The sequence below is a fragment of the Tenebrio molitor genome, chromosome 6, assembly GCF_963966145.1.
Source record: "Tenebrio molitor chromosome 6, icTenMoli1.1, whole genome shotgun sequence".
NCBI lineage: Eukaryota > Metazoa > Arthropoda > Insecta > Coleoptera > Tenebrionidae > Tenebrio > Tenebrio molitor.
In genome coordinates this window covers 1,540,238-1,559,337 of record NC_091051.1, presented here as the reverse complement: position 1 = coordinate 1,559,337, position 19,100 = coordinate 1,540,238, and the positions used below count along the sequence as shown (strand labels likewise).

At 42.3% G+C, this 19,100-nt stretch overlaps 3 protein-coding genes across 7 annotated transcripts in view; 2 read left to right on the top strand and 1 right to left on the bottom strand.

Moving 5' to 3' along the window:
• The first annotated feature begins 1,724 nt into the window (after nucleotides 1–1,724).
• The window catches only part of ASPP (Ankyrin-repeat, SH3-domain, and Proline-rich-region containing Protein), an 87,687-nt gene continuing 70,311 nt past the window's right edge, over nucleotides 1,725–19,100 (top strand). For 2 of the 5 annotated variants that reach the window (XM_069050424.1, XM_069050423.1), the window contains exons 1-4: nucleotides 8,995–9,088; nucleotides 11,349–11,436; nucleotides 11,730–11,886; nucleotides 16,996–17,137. In XM_069050424.1, coding sequence (XP_068906525.1) covers nucleotides 9,010–9,088; nucleotides 11,349–11,436; nucleotides 11,730–11,886; nucleotides 16,996–17,137 — 466 coding nt within the window. In that variant the 5' untranslated portion in view covers nucleotides 8,995–9,009. Of the gene's footprint in view, nucleotides 2,207–8,994; nucleotides 9,089–9,549; nucleotides 9,701–9,748; nucleotides 9,829–11,348; nucleotides 11,437–11,729; nucleotides 11,887–16,995; nucleotides 17,138–19,100 lie in introns of those variants that run through there. The other 3 variants (XM_069050426.1, XM_069050425.1, XM_069050427.1) reach the window with 3 other exon arrangements.
• On the top strand, nucleotides 6,651–7,658 carry LOC138132792 (protein elav-like). Its single transcript, XM_069050448.1, has one exon. The coding sequence runs from the start codon at nucleotides 6,919–6,921 to the stop codon at nucleotides 7,615–7,617; it is 699 nt and encodes a 232-aa protein (XP_068906549.1). The 5' UTR covers nucleotides 6,651–6,918; the 3' UTR covers nucleotides 7,618–7,658.
• Nucleotides 13,597–14,203, bottom strand: LOC138132795 (cuticle protein 6-like). Its single transcript, XM_069050452.1, has 2 exons — nucleotides 14,057–14,203; nucleotides 13,597–14,008 (listed from the first exon to the last, which is right to left on the bottom strand). Exons 1-2 carry the CDS (start codon nucleotides 14,066–14,068, stop codon nucleotides 13,637–13,639), a joined length of 384 nt encoding a protein of 127 aa, XP_068906553.1. The 5' UTR covers nucleotides 14,069–14,203; the 3' UTR covers nucleotides 13,597–13,636.

The window sequence follows — 19,100 nt, the reverse complement described above, 5'->3', positions numbered from 1 at the left end:
TTAAAAAATTACCGAATAGGGATTTATTTTTCTTTCATTGGCAACATAAAGGGTCCAAGAAGCGACTGTCACGATCACGGCAAAAATCAACCAATTTCTCAAAAATTCAAAACCGTTCTGAGTTACTCGTAAGGCGTCGCTTGATAACCCCCTCGGCCTCTTCTGCTACACACAACGTACAGCTTGCGATAAAGGATACAAATTTGTCAGACATCAATATTTCACACTTAAAAAATTGTACAAAAATTCCACATGACTGACATTTTGTGCTGCCAACCTAAAATCTTTCATTCAAAATTCTTGTTTCGATTTTCTTGCCCAGGCATGGAAATGCTATGTATTTTCCAGACGATTTAGACGAATGGAAAATCAGTTTTTCTAGACCGAGGCTGAAAAATAACTATTGTTTGTATATTGAGTGTTTCTGTATTTCTTGCTCGTGGTTGAAACACCGAAAAAATGGCTGGCGTCATATCCAGCACATTTTGTTATTTTTTAATTCAGCGCGTCAACCGCTTTCATTTTATCCTGATTTTGACCGAATGCAGGAGATAAAATAAATGTTTGACGAGGTCGTAAGCAGTTCTGTTCCTGCTGGCAACTGTCAAAATGGCGCAGTATCGATGAAATTGTATTCCGTAACTTTCGAATTAGAACGTCGAGACTAATAATTCTGATGTCGTTGGATCCGTCTCATTTTCTCGATGAATACCTGGAAAAAATTCAGATCAGATCCAAAACAACCAAGTTCTGGAATTTTTAATTTTACGATGAGTTTGTCGGTCGCCCCTAAGTGGCAAAATGGCGTCGGTGAGTCAAACTTTTGTTTTTTCTTTTTAATTAAACTCGTCGAATGCTTTCATTAAACTTTAATAAATGTTGAGGATTTTATTTTTAATTCGTACTTACTAAAGTTGCATCATAGGCTAGAAACATTGTCATTTTTGAATTTAGTTCGTCGAGGTGAAGGAATTCGGAAGAAAAAAAAATTGACGTTTGATTTTTTTCACAAAATATAGGAGCGACTATTATTTTCTTATCTGGACATCGAGAGCAGCGATTCTAGCCTCGTTAGATTAGTCTCATTTTCCTGAAGAATTTGGTGTAAAAATTTTGAGGTTAGATTCAAAGTAGCGGAGTTATCAAATTTTGAATTTGACGATGAGTCTCTGTGTTGGTCACTCCTAAATGACAAAATGTCTTCAAGGAATCAAACTGGTGTTATGTTTGAATGCAATTCATCAAATTCTTTCATTTGAAGCCGATTTCAACCGGATCGGACAAAGAGAATTTTTTGAAAATTTTCAGAAAACTTTCCTCGATTTCGAAAGTTATTACACATTAAACACTTTGGGCAATTTGTCTTTATTTATCAAAGGACTCAAACTGAACCTTGTGTGACATTACCACAGTTTCTGGACCACTTTCTGCACAAACAACCAAAATCAGGAGTCCTTCAAGGTTCAGCATCAAGTCTTCATCATCAAAATGCATACAGTTAACACGTACAAAATTTTTTATTGTATTGTGCAGTTTTGGTCGTCAATAAAAACTTCAAACCCACCTAATTTTTTGTTTCATCATTACCACGCGACTCCTAATCAGCAGACGTGTTTTTATCTATTGGTAACGTTGCTAAAACATTCTATTCTGGAGGAACTTTCTCTGTTTATAATTGACAAACAGCGCGTTCGACTCGTTTGCAAATCAATCAACTTTTCCCTCCTGCCCAAAATTTTGTCTGGGAGGAAAGATGGTGGTGGTGGTGGTGGCGCCTCGCGTTGCTTCCGCAGCCCGCAAGTTCACGACCGCCCGCTCACTTCCCCATTTTGCGAAGTGTCGGTGTCCGCGACGCCTTCCCTGTGCGTCTCCTCCGGGACCCTCGATGACTCACTCCATAGTAAAGTAGTAGGCGCGTTGTAGGCCAACCGTGCGCTCAATCAACTCCGAATCGCGATCTAACAGGCCGGCTCGGTTTTCCTCACAAATCAGCTGTTCATCGCGGCCGAATCGCCTCGACTCGGCTTGTCTTCAGCAGTTTCGCGTGTTGCCTTCGCGCCGAAACACTTTGAATTTATGGTCGACCTTGTTCGCTCCGTTCGAACCGTCGCACAGTTTCCCAAAAAGATGAAGTGGGTGTCAGAGAAGTGAGTGAGCGAGTGTAGTGCCGTACCGGACCACCATGGGACCCACGAACTGATCTGAGGCAAGTGCCAAAAGTCGCAACGCTTTTCTGTCGATTTGGCGATGGTTCGGTACCACTCGCGACACTGATAACTCGGTACGTCAGCGTCCTTCGAGTCATGAGCCGCACAAAAAACCTATTGACATTAAACAGCTCGCGCATAAATAATTCATCCGGCATTTTACATCTCGAGAACGCAGAACCCTCCCGAAGAGAAAACCGCCAATTTTCGTCCGTAGAAAGTTACACACACGTGAAAGTGACTGGGTTCTGGCTTTTTTTCACACTTGTCACCAATCACCACCAAAAGTCGACTGGTACCGGAAACCAATCCTTCCATGGTACCCACTTTGCAGCGCTTTTGCACTTGCCACCCATATTTGCCGACGCTTTGTTTGCTCAAAGTCTGGCCAGAGGCTTTCTTGTTGACGCCTCTGAAGATGAGATGGCATTTCGCGAGTCGGTGATATTTGTCCAAGTACCACTTATTACCGGTAGAATTTTCCGCTTTTCCGACCCCTCGATTTATTATTCCAAAACATTCCACCTCGGGTCTGTTGATGTTATCACAAGAAGTGTAGCTTTTCGGGCTAACGTAGCGGAAATAGTTGACCTAAATTGTGAGAAGGTGAAAAAGTTGGCGTCGAACTCGCCTAATTAACGCGATCAGGCGGCCGGTCCAAGACCATGCCATGGTATTTGCGAAATTGTGATTACCTAACTGGTCGCGTTTGTGATGAAAACGGGCGAAAAGCGCGAAAACCCGCTTGCCAGATGTCGAGGAAATGAACTGTCCCGCGGATAATAAAATATAAAAGTCACAACAAATGTTGTTTGTTTCTACAGCCGTGAATTAATTGGTGGGCCTGTTGGAATTAGCATAAGCGTACGTCCTCGAGAGCCGAGTATGGCAGAAAAAGGCTCCCGTCGGTCTTCGACTCGCGATTATTATAATTAATTGTCGTTTTTTCCGAACCAGTTGTATAACACCAGATCTGGCGAAGACTTTGTCGTTCCATGTTACGCCACTGCTTTGTTTCGCAAAATATCAACTGACAGTCGTTAAGCTGCGTCACCTTGAGAGTGGACGTCGTCTCCTGCACGATGCTAAAAATTCCATAAATATTCCGACCATCGAGCGTATTAAATCCGCTAAATTGTCCCTCCCATTCAGCATTTCTATTGGCGTAATCGCAAGAAGCGGTTATTGAATTATGAACGATGCGCTAATGGATCTATTGTCGGTACTAAACGCCGGATGAAAGGTCCTTGTCCTTGGACGACTCTCGAAGAGGCTCCCGAGACCCATCACCAATTTTTCCAAACCACCCATGGACCTATCGACACCCCCATCAACCGATTTTTGATCCTGGGCAATCCTCATCTTCGTACTTCTGCAACAAATATATATATATAAAACGGTACTACTTCTTGGTTGTTTAATGAATTGCTTTTTACACCACTCTTGTAACAACAGACATCAGGATTGGAAGCTGCAAAGTGAAGGAAAACTGCTTCGGAAGCAAGTGTGGTACCACTTCCTGATGAAAATGTTAGTTCCTTTTTGGTTTGGAGCCCGCGCAAAAAGATGAGTTTTGTAACAATGGCGAAGAGTGTGAGAGCCAAGATCGGGGTCATTTTCAATGGCGATTATGCAAATCGGTCGGTACTGAATTACCCGAAAATCGCGTGGGCCTCTCCCGCACTAGAATTTACGACCGAAAATACAGCTTTCGTCCGACTTTCTAATTTCCGGTGGTTGCGCAATTGGAAAAGTGTGTGCGAAACCCCACGAGAAGGCAAATCTAGCCGCGATTGCATAAATCAGCGTGCACGGGTCCATCTCCCGTTATTTTGTTGACCCTCGAAATGACTCTCTCGCCCGAGGAGAGGGCCTCCGGATTGTGCAGATTGTGTTGCGCAAGTTCACCTGTGCAGCCTTGAGACTTGCGGTACGCATACCCACTAAGCCAGTGGCCCCAATCTCGGAATATTATATGTGGAACGCTTTTTACACGACCGCAAAGACGGTTTTCAGCGAGCGGGGCATGCACCAAACGGGAGAAGTACCGAGGGTCACGGTCGCGAGTGCAGAAGTCACAGAGCTGGCGAGGTTACGAATTGGTCGCTCGCTGCCAAAAATAAGATGTTTGGGGATTGGCAAAGGTCGGAGGCTAGGCTGGAACGACCGTAACTTCTCTCCTGAGCGACAGAGAGATTTCACTCGGGCAGCATCTCTTTCCTCTCATCCGATTCCATCTCGAAGAAAAATTGGATTGAGCGGAGACAGATGAGTCTGCTGCGGTACCACACACATCTCTCATTAGAATCTCACTAATAGTCGTCACGGATGTTATGTGTTACCGGCAAGCATTAAAAAACAGTAATCACACCGATACGCTCCAGCGCACTTTATTTTTGATTGTTTGTAATTTTTATGGAAAAAATACCATATTGAAAAATTGACTTTTCTGTATTTCTTACCCATGGCTAATAAAATGGCGTTGAAGAGAGGGGGTTTTATTATTTTTTTATTCAACTCGTCCCGTGATACATTTTTTTTTATTTCAGCGTCACAAAAATCACAGGGAACAGTTGCACAAAGTTCAATTTTGCATCATCGTTCTAGTGATTATTGAATATGGGGTTGGTATTGATGGGAGAATTATTGCAAATGGCAGTGTTAAATGTGATGTCAAAAAAATGAATCTGAATCCATGTTGTAGAATCAAAATAAACTATCAAGAGGGTAGATTATTATTTGGGAGACAATTTGAAATTTAATTTTCAATGAAATGACAATTGCTTCATCAATACCAACCCAATGCCATTAAAATAAAAGTCACTAGATAATTATTTTATATTTTTAATTAAAAAAAAATCAAGGCAAAATGGAAAAAACACTCGTTTCACGAGACATGTTGTCGAACTCGTTCCTGTAGACTGTCTTGTTCAACTCGTATAACAATATACTATGTATTGTCAGAATGGAAAAAAAAATATATTAAAATTTCGGTTTTTGAAGACATTTAGTAATGACCATAACTTTCTTATGAGGACAGCGAGGACAACGATTTTAGCCTCGTTGGATTCGCCTCCTTCTCCCGATGAATTTGATGCCAAAAAATTTGCAATTAGGTCCAAGGTTGCCGAGTTACCAAATTTACCAAATTTTTTATTTGACATTTAGCTGTTGGTCGCTCCTAAACGACAAAATGAACAAAACTCTTGTTATTTTTTAATGTAACTCGTCGAGGGCTTTTAGTTAATCCGAACTTTAACAGTTTTGGGATATAATTTTTTTTGGTAAAATCGAAGGGGTCCTTTATTCTTATTTCTGATTCGTAGTTGCTAAAATGGCCTCATAGGGTGAAATTGTTTGAGTCATTGTTTAATTTAGCTCGCCGAATCTTTTCAATTAAAGCCGACGTGAAAGAAATTCAATAATTTTTTTTTTTTCATTTTTTTTTGACTAGTAAGAGTGACCATAACTTCCTTATTACGGCATGAAGAACAGCGGTTTTAGTCCCATTTGATTCGTCTCCTTCTCCTTGTCAATTAGTCGTAGAAAAAAAGTAGCCGAATTATCAAATTTTGAATTTGACGATCAGTCTCTCTGTTGGTCCCTTCAAAATGACAAAATGTCTTCGGGAAACCAAACTTTTGTTATTTTTGGATACAAGTCGTCGAATGCTTTTATTTGGTCTTGATTTTGATCGAATCTGATAGATACATTTCTTAACGGAATCGTAAAAAAATTAGAAAAACTCCCGTTTTTGGCGAAATTTGGGACTGATCATAATTTTCTTACAAGGACAGCGAGAAGAACGATCTTGGCCTCGTTGGATTTGCCTCGTTCTTCCGATGAATTTGGTATGAAAAAGTATGAGGTTAGATCCAAAATAGCCAAGTTATCAAATTTTAAATTTGACCCACAGTCTCTGTAGATCCCTTCTAAATGACAAAATGTCTTCGGGTATTCATACTTTTGTTATTTGTGAATGCAGTTCAGCGAATTCTTTCATTTGAAGCCGATTTCAACCTGATCTGATAAAGATAATTTTTTGAAAATTTTCGAAAAACACTCAATTTCGAAAGTTATTATTACACATTTCTGGCAATTTGTCTCTACTTATTAAAGCACTCAAGTTGAACCTTGTGTGACACTGCCACAGCTTCTGAACCATTTTCTGCACAAACCAAAATCAGGAGTCCTTCAAGGTTCAGCATTAGGTCTTCATCATCAAATACAGTAAACACGTACAGAAAAAATGTATTGTGCATTTTTGGTCGTCAATAAAAACCCACTTGATTTTTTGTTTTTGTTTTTTTTTTTCATTGTTACCACACGATTCTTAATCAGCAGATCTGTCATTTTTGCGGAACATCTATTCTAGTCTTGGCAAAACATTCCATTCTGGAGAAACTTTCTTTGTCCATAAGTGACAACAGTGCGTGCAGCCCATTTGCAATTTGATCAAGTTTTCGCTCCTCAAAAAACTTTTTCCTGTGAGCAAAGATCTTGTCGGTCGTGGCGCCGCGGCTCCTTGGAATGAATCAGCATTTCCAAGTTCACGATCGCTCATTCGCCTCTCCATTTGCACCACATCTGTTTGATTATTTTTGTAAAATTGTCATCGCAAGCCCTCGCACGATCAAACCTTCCACTGTCACTTTTGACAGTGTCGTTTTCCGTCGAAAAAAATTAGCTTTGATGAGCCCGAAGTGACTCAATGAACTTGAAACCGTTCGGACTGATCGTGCTGCATCTCTTGTTCGTGTCCGGCGCCCCGGGAGAGGAGCACCCCAAAGAATCCGGCGGCGGCTGCAAAAGCGGCAATGTGTCCCCGCAGAAGGCCGCCAGCATAGCCCAGAAGGCGGCCCAGGAGGCGAAAGCCGCCGAAGACGCCCAACAACAGGCGGGCCAGCAAGCCGCCCACCAAGTCAAGGAGCAGCTGGCGGAGAAGGCGATGGAGGCGTCGAAGGCCGCAGAGGCGGCGCTCGCCGGCAAGCAAGAGCTAGTGGAGCAGCTGCACAAAGAGATCCAGGAAGCGGAGATCGTGGTGCAGGAGGAGCAAGCCAGTCTGCAGCAGTTGCAGAGCACGTCGCAAGCGGCGTCCAAGGCGGTGCAGGAAGCCCAAGCCGAAGTCAAGCTGCTGACGACGGCCTTGCAGCTGGCCCAAGGGAACGAAGCCAACGCCGCGCAAGCCCAGGAAGGCGTCCAGCAGCAGTTGAACGAGAAGGAGCAGCTGATGGACGCCGCCACCACTAGGTTAGAGCAGTTGAAGAAGCAGCTGCAAGTGGCGAAGACCGAGCTGAACAGCACGAAGGAGGCGGCGAGGAAGGCGTCGGCCGCCGCCAACGAGGCCAAGCAGAACGTGATGAGGAACAGGAGGAAGATCTACAGGAAGAATGCGGACAAGAAGAGATAATCACTGTTTTTATTTTTATTTTATTAAACCGTTTTTTCAGTCGAGTGGCTTTTTCTCGACGGCTTAAACGGTTTCGTCTGTAAAAATCTTGACAATGAGATGGGAGGGTGCAATTTCTCGAACCATTGATTACGGTAATTTTTGCCGATCAGTCTGATTTATGAAAGGCAGAGAATCTGGGCCCCAGCGGAAAGTCAACAGCTTTGCTCCCAGGAGGAGTTAATTCGCTGGGTCAGTTTGACAAAGGGATTAGTTCTGTATGGCGCACACGCCCCTGATAACGCTTCTGCAAACATTACGCCCTCGCCGCAAACGTTTTAATTAAGGGAAATAAATTTTATGGCGCCGCTGTCGAATTACTCCATTAAATACACAAGAGCAGGGGTCCAGGTGGACACCCTGGTCCCGATTCCGCCCTTTTTACGTCGGAATCTGCTCGCATGTCGCCTTCTAAACGTTCACCTCGATTGTTACGACTGTTTTACGTGGGTAATTTCGTCGAAAACAATTTTTTTCGCGATGTACATAACCGGTGAAGGTTATACGTAATGAGTCGGAAACTCCTTTCGAACGCTCAATAAAACTTAATGTGGACTCATCGTAAATTAGGATTTACAAATGACATCAAAGCCGACGACCATAAATAATGGCGAAATTTGAAATTCGACCGGACTGTGACCGTACCGGAGAGTAGGTACTGCATTATGAAGATTTTTGAATTATTTAGGTGGATTGCGGGAAAGTGGTGACGAATGCGTTATCTTTACGAGTGAAGATAAACACGAGTCGCACAATACAATAAATTAATAGAATAAAAGGCAAGTTTGTTTAGAGATATTTCGCCTACGGTTCTGCTGCGATACTGCCAGTCATTGCCTTCACGTGTGGTTTTTATCCGAACCATATTCTTCGCGCTAAATCCACCGGAAAAATTTCGAAAAACCCACGATTTAATCATCTGTTCGATTCAAATTAAGCGCTAAATTGCGATTGTTGTTCCGAAATCAACGCCGCCCAGATTGATAATTATATTCGAATTTAAATAAACCGCAGCCACACTATTTGTATTTCGAATTATGGTCGTTTGTTGGTATTGTTATTCCGCGACGAGTAATTATGCGATAAATGGACTATTCCGATGGAACATTGTGAATATTTAAAGCGCCGGACCGAGCCGGAAAAATTCTACCATATTTTGGCATTTACGTCAGATAAACGTGGCAACATTGCGTGACCGCGTCAGCTGTTGACGTCTAGTGGTAAAAAGTTAAATGCGTTTAAAGAAAAATGCAACTAAAAACGTAAAAGTACAAAGCGTGAATATTGAACATTTTCTGATAAAACTGTTTGAGAGGATTTTTATGACTTTGAACGCAACGTTGCCAAACTTACATGTTGGTGACAGCTGATCGAGTGACATGGCCGCCACGATTTAGAACAATTTTAAACGCTATTGATGTCAAAATAAACGGTAACACAATTTCCATCAATTTTTACGCAATTCGCAACATTTATTTTTTATTGTGGCTAAAGTGACTTTTTCCAAGCAGCGTATTAAAAGTTCCAACTTATTAATTTTAATTTGCTACTTGGAAACTAGACGCCACATTTTAATAAATATTGGACTGTGAATTTCTCTCTTTGAATGCATTTTTGTGCAGCTGTACATAACCCATTTTAAAAATTTCCAAAAATTAAACTGTGACAGTTGCAACTTTTAATGCAAACAAATCAAAACAGTCAACCATGTTGTGACCAAGAAAATTTGGTACACTAGTTGGCCATGAAATAAAATTAGGTCACATCTGTCAACAATATTTCTGTTTTTTACAAAGTTTTTCCAATCAATTCCTATTTTTGAGACATTTTTATAACCATTCGTGCTTCTCCAGACAACGTTGGCTCTTTCTTTAGTGCCCACTAGTGAGTTGGCGAAGATTGCTTCAAATTCGAATTTATAACCTCAAAATACAGAAACGACTACGTGGCACAAGTTTTTGCTGCAATTTGTTGTCTCGCAAGTACCTTTCGCCCTTCTGTACAGCGCTTTTTCTATATTTAATGGCATCGGAATTATCAATTGGTGAGTTTTTACCGTAGCGTTGCAACGAAATTTGTAATTATTTTATAGCTCGCCAAGCGTTTCCAGTCGCAAGAAATATGAGGAGAAAATGTAAAGGGGCGCAGCGTGATTGTCTTGCGCATTTTAAGGTATGGCTGCAAGCGGTGACATAAATGCTTGCACTAAGGTTGTTTATTTTTTCCATTGAATCGTAAGAATTGGGGAAGATGTTGGAATTTATTAACGAATTCGGTAAAATCGTGCACAACAAAACACCGCAAGAATTTAGGCAACATAATTAACAACGATCGGGCCGTATCACGACACCTTCATTAAATTTAATCATGACTCTAATTACCTTGATGACGAATTCATCTCTTTCTGTCAGGTTGTAATTGCATAAATCTATATCGTTTTATGTTGACTTTAATCACGACTTTAGTTATCGGCAACTTTAATAACGGTGTCGTGTTACGGCCCGGTCTTTAGCGTTGGTGTACATAACCTCAAATTTCCAAAACCCCAAGATGGAGAAATAAAAATAATTCAAGGATGCTGATAGATGTGATTTATTTTCATTTTTACGACTACCGACAAAGCACGGATTGAGCGTTGAGACTCGATTCTTGCGTTTCGTTCCTTCAAGTGAATTCAGTAGTGCCCAATATAAATCGCGAGAAATTTTAAATATTTATTTTGAAAAGAGAATTGGCCGGGACAGCTGTGACAGCTTTTTCGTCGGATTTCTCCGAAATAAAGTTGAAGCGGCGCCGTCACTGCCGCCAATTTGCGTCCATCGCAAGTCAATTATTCAAAAAGTTTCCGATTAAGCCGTAACATGTGGAGTTCGGCGAAACTTTTGCTGTTATGTGTAAGTCACAAGTTTATCGAGTAATCAGTTTCCTTGTTGTAAACAGTGCGAATACTTGTTGGTATTCGTGTAGCTGCGAAGTTTCGAGAAGTTCGCATGTGAAACTCGGGGAGATGCCACGTTAGATGTTCCATTAGAATATATAAGTGTATAATAGTCGGGCGGTCGTGCATTCCCTTAATACGCTCACTCTTTGTTCTACAAACTTACGATTTGCCGGCGGAGGCGCACCGGACAATTCGAGAAACGGTGAAAGATTGTTTTCGTCACTTCCTGTTGACACACGACCACCATCAGATCCCATCGCGCCCATCTACATTGTAATGTCTCGAATGTACACATTTGTCTGCAGAAGTATCGATCATATCTCGACCTATTATCATAATAACGAGGTGGAAACTGGATCTCGCGCCGTAACAGACTGAAAACAAAGTCATTGCCGTAAAAAGCCCCAGAGTTATGGGACGCCAGATCTGTCACGGTCAATTTGACGAGAGGCATTGCAGATGGATTTTTTCCACTAATGAAAATGAAGATTCTCCGGTGCGAAATCATTACGCAACATCCCAGGCTCGGTTGTAATTCTGTTTTTAAGTTGGGCGGCGGCGTAATGAAACCAACTTCGTAGAGCTTCAAGTAATTTAATAAGTTGAAACCTAATATTGAGACTGGCTTCTTGGAGAATATGTTAGACACACTTCTTACTCAGTTTTCTGTTACAAAAAGGACTAGACGCGCGCGTATCCGTCCTGTTTGTGAATCCACGATTAATTTTTTTGTTCTTTCTGGTTTGTCTAGATGAAGAAGTGGAATGGCCTTGGCCCTATCAGGATATGCAACCGATAATTCGACTGAGAATGGTCACCAGATGTCGTCAATCGTGCCGGTGAGTTGTCCATTGTTACCTCATTATCAAACTTCCCCCAGATTACTGAAACGAGCAGTGAATGGCATTGCCAGGTTGACTGTTCGAGACACTTTTACTCGTCGGCGCCGGGATCGTTTCTTTTGGAAGAAAAAAAATGAAACGGCGGATATCGAAATGCACACCATCAAATCTAGTTGTAATTGGATATTTTATCTTCGATTCGGGGCGAACGGCAATGGATATTTCAGAGGAGCGCATAGCTCGAGTGCATGTGTTTTCCAGTTCTCACAACGAATATTAAACGCTTTCAGTTCACCGATTCCGGGTCTGTTTAACTCCAAGTGTTTCCACTCGAGAGCTTCTGTAACCATTCATGGTTCTTGGATTCCAGACGACATGCGACCTGCTCTTGTAGATCCGATACAATTATTCAAAACGGGCTGGACACGGATAAGGCACAATCAAAGTGTAAGGTTTCAGCGTTTCAGACCGAAAAATTTCATCCTTCCGCTTTTTTCTTTGCTAATATAAAGTCCTCGCTCCTTCGGGAAGTTATTAACTTTCAAATATTTGAGAGAACCTAGATTAAGCGATGATATTATTTCATCTCGTTGCCAGTCTCTATTTGCTTTATTTTTGATTTTCCAAAGATAAAACCATCGAGACATATTTCACTAAGCGCGGAGAACAGACAGCATCCTTGCTGGACACCTTTCGCAGTGTTGAGATCCACAAGACGTTGTCCTTATATTTTTATTTGAAATTAAAATAATTTTTAATGTGTAGTCGCGATTTCAGTTTCTTTAAAGACTTTTCTTTAATCTATTTTATTTTTTGTTATTGAAGATGCCATATCGTAGCTCTTATATCAGCTATATCGCCCGTTCAAATGAAATCCTGGGCTGAGTAGGCGTTGGAAAAATTAAACCGTTCAGAACAGTGTAAAGTTTGAATTTCCCGCCGTTTGACACGAATGACATTTGTTTATGTTTAATCGGGACATAATTGAACATGTTTGTTTTCAGCAAAGGGTGCCCTTATATATTTGCTTCGAGAGTAGGAATCGTTAAGTTATTCTATTTTTCATGTAAAACGTTGAAAAGAGAGAAAAAAAGAAAAAAAAAATTCGCTTTAAATTTTAGGTTAGCTGTCACGTACTCCAATTAATCTACGCTTTAAAAAAGCACAACAATTGACGGTTTCCAACGCCTTTGAACGCGCGATAGTTTAGATGTTAGGGACGTTCAAAAGTGCACCGCGAAGTACTCCAAATTCGCGTGATTTACAGATTTATAATTGATTGAAAAAATGTAAACGTTGCCTAAAAACTCGAAAAAAGTTCACGTAATGTGTAATGCCATAAAGAAATTTTTATTGCTTTTCCTTTTTTTCTTGTCGAATATCTAAACGTATCATCGTCTGGATAGATATTATTTAAAAGTGGATGAGCCAGAGAGCACCCCTGCTGAACGCCCCTCGCCCTGCCGATAATTTCAACCGTCTGCCACCTTTTACTCTTTATTAAGATAATTTCGTGACATTCGCTTTGTGCTCCAATCCTGTTAGTCCTTTATCCTGGCACACGCGACTCGTTCGTCTGCAAAAAGCGAAGAAGTATCCATCAGCCAAGTGTCAAACTCGGTGGTGATCGATTAATAACCTTTGAAAATATGGTTTTTCGCGGAATACATGATAAATCGTCTAACAAGAGGGCGCTATTTTCGGAATATCCCCGCCGCGATCAATCTTGCTCGGCGACTTAATAAATTAACTTAACCGACGTCTCGAACAAATCGAATTAATTTGCGTGCACCCCACCGGAGCGGGTCAATTGCTTCTGGAGGAAATTCGCGGAAAATCCTCGCCGAAAAATGAAAATAGATTCGGTGGCGAGCGGGCGCATTAAAAAGCGATTTGTTCGATTGGAGGAGCCGGATTTATTGGAAACGTTTATGGCCGAGGGCACTCCACACCAGCTCGCTAAGCCTCCATCGAATTATTCTAAACGAAATAACCCACCGAAAGCCGCATTTCGGCGCTTTTTCAGCCGGATTTAGCAGGAAAGTGGCCGGATCGGATGGGCAATTAAAGCGCGCCAATTGCTACTTATCGCTTTAGTTAGTCAGTCGACCTCGTCAAAGGGGCAAAAGAAGAATGGGGCAGCTCAAACAAGAATACTACTTTTGTTCCATTTTATTTGTTTTCTCTCTAGCAGGTACTACACCACGCAGCAAAGTTTTTCGGGCTCTCCTTTGTTCAGGAGGGACAAGTGGAGGGCGCGAGCACTGCGGACTTCTTCGGTCTCGCTGACTGGGACGGCGTGGTCGACGGGAGCCATGGGAAGATGATTTCCCGTCGCTCGGAAGCCGTCAGGACCCGCGGTGTACTGTACAGTTTGCAGAACACCGTTGGCGTCAACGTACGAGTAACTACCACTGACGGTACCGTCGGCGTTACCTTGTTCCGCTCTAGACTGTCCATTCAAGTTGACGACGAGTTTGTAGTTGCCAGCGGTGTCTTGGGTTACGGCCACGTTTTGGTCCACGGGCTTGGCGGCGACGACGGCCACCAACACGGCAAGAACTGCCACCTGCAGAAAAAATCATAAGCGCTAAATCTAAAAAAACTGAACACTTACCAAGAAGTTCATGTTTGTCAGTTGGTCTAAATGGGTCGAGATGGTCGATGTGGAATGACAAACTGTGACAATTCGGAGGTTTTATACCAATTGTCAGCGCTAATGAGGCAATTGTCTTTCACTTTCTATGCCAAAGGTGCATTTTTCGGATTTCTTTCTGTAGATGTAATTTTCGTAAAAACAGAAACAGAAAAATCCTCGAAGAGGCAACTTTGTTTTTAGAAAGTACATATTCTTCAATACTTGTGTTGACAGCTTTTCATCTCCTAGTTATGACGTCATCAATAATTTTTTTTAATGACAACCCAAACTTTTTTTCTTTTTCTGATAGGCCTTCCCACTACCCAAATGATGAATAAAAAAAATTCATACCTTACATAACAATTTTTTTGAGAAGATGACAAATTTTACTCAAAAAATTGAATTTAATTTTTTTTGTAAAAATTTTAATTGGCCTTAAAAAAACAAACAAACATCTAAGGTTACCAATAACGCAAGTTGAAACTGCCTCCCGCCAACCATTTAGCACTTAGCGACACTTTGTACACTGCGCTCAATAATGTCAGGGCTTATTTGTTCCATTTCAGCGCGAATTCTCTGCCGCAAATGTTCTAAATAGTTTGTTCCATTAAAATAAACCTTTTGATTTTAACTAAACCCATTGAAAAACTTAAATTAAATTTTTTGAATTATCAATTGTCATTTTCTCAAAAAAATTGTTATGTAAGGTACCAATTTTTTTTGTTCATCATTTAGGTTTTTTAAAAACAAAGTTGACCTGTTCGAGGATTTTTCTCAGAAATTAATACTTACAGTTTTATCGAATTTATTTCGAGGAAATTAATTGATTTTCATTCTTGCTGTTTTTATTAACATTTTTTCTCACTTTAATTATCTTCCAGTTCATTTGTGAAGTCAGAAAGGGAAATATTAATTAGATTTAACGCAAAATGATCAACTGGAAAATTATATTATTTATGAATTTAGTAAGTTGGACGGGTTTTAAATCCACGTAAATGGAATTCACTCCTCCTGGAAGCTAATAAGGTTAACAATACCTTTCCGAAGGGAGAGTATTTGCAGTTCTGCCGCAAGAATTATTTTAACTAATTAAACGTTTCAACTGAGAGATCGTCTTTCGGGTGATTTTTCACCTGAAACGGCCTTTATAAAGTCGCTTCTGTGGTCCGCCGCCCCCGCGAATACCTTCCACTTTTGTCTAGATTCTTCTTGAAGGAAGTTTATTAAAGTTTCCGGAGTCTCGCGGTAGCTGTCGTTCTTAGTGTAGATAAATTATTGCAGATTCTTAATGCTCAAACAAATACCGTTCGTGCAGTCGTCTTTTGGCTGCTTTCATTAGCAGAGAACTAATCACCGCCCATCTCCGGAGTAAATTAATAATAAAGCCTGTACCGAACAGAAGACAATCGATAACTCGTTCGAGTCTGAAGAAATGAAAAGCAGGAGAAAAACAAACGCAGATTTTTCTTATTTGATTAGGGGCGGGTTGTGGCAGGTCGACTCTGACAATTAAACTTTGAACAGTGCGGATAAAAGCGGCATTGTGAAAGTTTCCCAGATAACCGATAACTTTCCAGAGTCCTTTATACCGAGTCCTTGTCGTAATACCTCCAATATATCAGGACGAGTCGGGACGTCACAAAGCCCCCGTGTCAAAAGTAGCTGCATTACGCTCCCGGATTAATAATGTTCGGAGATGGGGGCGAAGTGCAACGACTGTGCGATTGCACACGGAGTAATCCGGGCCGTCGATAATGGAGGTGCACCGGAGTCGAAGTCGATGAAGTGTGTGTACGCTAATGGAGTTGCGTAACTCCGGTAATGAATTTTGTTATCGCCGCAGACGTATCATTTGGCTCGTTAAGGCCTTTTCGGCTTGTAATTATTTCGCCATCGAGTGGCGTTTGTGCCATCGAAGCCGGTGATCGATAAGGGCTCCTGATTATGGGGCGGCGGCGGTGGGGGTTTTAATTGGGGGCGAAGGTGCACTACCAGAAATTCTTGATCAAACCCGAAGTGACAAAATTTGTTTTTTTGTTTTTCAAAGCAATTAATAAACAGGTTCGTTTATTTGAGGGCCTTTTGTTGCAATTAAATCGAACAGGTATAGCGCAATTAGCCGTGGTAATGCCGCGTTCTCCCACAAGTTCTATTTAACATATAAAACAATAATTTAATTAAAACAAATGACGGGAGGCATCTATGGAGGATTGCGGTTTGTTTAACAACCAGTTCCAGTTAATTAAACCCTTAACAAAACTGGAAGTGCAGATGTTATCGGCACATTTGAAAAACTGTCCTTTTCCCGAGCAATTAGGGAAAAATCTCCGGTACGAGGGCGATGATTTTGCGACTTTCTCGGAAGAACCGGCAAAAAGGAGCACGTGCCCCGGCATTCCATCAGAAACGGTCGCAAATCGAAGCGTGCATTTCCTGATAAAATAATGCACCGTGAGTCCGCATCAAGCGCAATAAACTTGGATACAGTTAAGCACTATTCCGTTGGGTTAACAAGAAATGATAAATACCGACGGTAATTGTGGCGGAGCATCGACAGGTGTGCCGGTGGGACATTCGAAAAATGCGACGAAATTTTACTAATGGCACTTTCACCCGTCGATGCGTCCTCTAACTGTGAACGGTGCTGGCTAATTGAGCGGGAAAAGTTTTTGTCCGGGCCCCATTAACTTTACGGCCAGTTAGGTGGACAGTTAGAACAATCTCGATGCGCGCAGAGCAAAAATGTCGCGCTTCCAGGAAGGTCCAGATCCGTTGGAAAAATGGCGACAGATTTGCAGTCGATTTTCCCGTCGGCCTTGAGACCTCCGAGGCCCTCATCTGTGCACAAATCATGTCTTTTTTGTATCTGCGGTGGTAACCCGATCGGCCGCTCACCGAACTCGCTCTTGTTGTTACAGATGATCGTCAAAGTGATCGGCGACGGTTCTTCGACGGATGTCCCCGTGACGCCCGACACCACTTGTTCCGACGTCATCGAGTGCTGTCGCGACCCCGGCGACGAGACCTGCAACCTGGTGGCGGTGTGCCCCGAGCATGGCGGTAAGTTGAAGAGACACTTTCCCATCTGGCTGCGAGATGAATTCATTTCCCCGCCGTTATTACAAGATAAACCGCGTAAGTTGTTTTAATAACGATTTTACGAGGTCGAGGGAAAATTCGCCCCGTTGATTCAGGTGGACGCGGGCCCGGAGGCCCCGCCGCCTCCGACCTTAATGGAATTCTTCAACATATTCCGTCTAATCCGGTGCGGTAATTTACTGGATGCGTTGTCTCCGGCTTTGCGCCAGTAAATTCCATTTACCGCAAGTCTTGATTGTTCTCTCACGATTAAAAGTCGATTTTTCAGGAGTCTGGGTGTTGCGTGCACCGCAGATGCGGTAATTGATATTCATGGGGCGTCATAGGTGGTGGGTACGTGATCGAGATTCACGATACACCAGTCAAGATTCCGGGGGTGGGGCTTTTGCGGTTTCGCACCCGCTCGCCGAAACCCCGCATTAATGCAGGACCCCGTGACGGCCTTATTTGTAGGTGTAGTCCTGCCAAATGGTGTCTGAATAACGACATCACGCGGCCCCCAAACAACATCGAGACCGTAATTATTTCCCTTGACTCGAAACTTTCCGAATCGAAAGAATCGTTGTGAAAAAGTGTTGCGCGGGATAGGCAACCAACAATACACCAAGTTCCGGTGCTTCTTCCCGGTGTCCCCGTTTAATAATCCCGAGTGGCTGTCTGTTTAGCTCTCCGGCAACGACCGCCGAGAATATATCAGAGTGACTGCCATCCAATTCCAATTCATTCGAGTTTGCCTCTCTATTGTATTAAAATGGATTCTGTCGATCTTAGTGCTGCAATGCTTCCGCTCCGGTTTACGTTTGTATTGCCTTGCGGTGTTTGTTTAATCAGCTCGGCTGAATGGTGGATTGTCGGATTTGATGTCGTAATGCCGTCGCAGATTGAAATTAGAGCAGTCGATCTTCCCGGTCCCATTCACCGGAGATCTTCTTGCGTGGTCGGTGTATTTTTTTCCGGAGTCCCATAATCGATTTGTTTGGTAGAATTTAGTGTCGGCGCGCTTTTAATTAAACCCCTGATAAATAGGAGCAGACTCGACTAGCCGACTAACTGGAAGTTGTCGGAACAAAGCGGCAGTTGCGCCAAATAAAATACTCCGGGAGCGTCAAACATCATTAATCAGGACGAAGTGTAGTCCTGAGACGGTCTCGGTGTGTCGGACGTTATGACAGAAGTTGAGTCGGTGGTTTTTTGCCGGTTGATTGATCGTGAGTCGGCTTTTATTTAGCGAATTTGAGGTGGAAGAAGGTAAACGCGATTTAGTCGGGCCGGAGGCGCCAAGAGTGCCGACTAATCCCGGAGCCGTCATTTCAGAACAAACATTCATTGTTCGATCCGGTGGGGGGATTAAAATCGGCGAACTTATTTACGGAGCATGAAAGAAAAATCCATCTGGTAACGTCCGGATTTTTCCGGGAATAATACAGAGAACGTTCGCATTTTTGCTATTATAAGTTGGGCGGTTTTAACGTAATTAACTGTCAAGGAGGAGAAAAAGAGACCGCCCGCGCCGTGGGGAATTTATTTATTCGATGCAAATTCCAGATAAATCAAATTGTTCAAGTTTTGCTGAGTAACTTAATTTCCGGAAAACTTCGCCCGGACGAAATGAAGCGTGAAACTATTATAAGTTTTGTCATTGTTTTCACCGGCCGAACAAACTCGACGACGGAGCGGGTTTTCGCATAAAAATCCGTTAATTTTCTTGGCGGGAGTGGTACCGGCGTGCGCGCTTTCAGGAAATGTTTTATTATTATTGCCGTTGTTGAAATTGTAACGAAATTGATTTTCTGTCCGGCGGTGAACGCATAATGATTCTAAATTATACACGATTCCACCCCATCACATGTTTGTTATTGGACAGTGGAAAACGGATCGAAACTCTATCGAATTTTCTTCAGTTTTCACTCGGTCATCGCTGGAC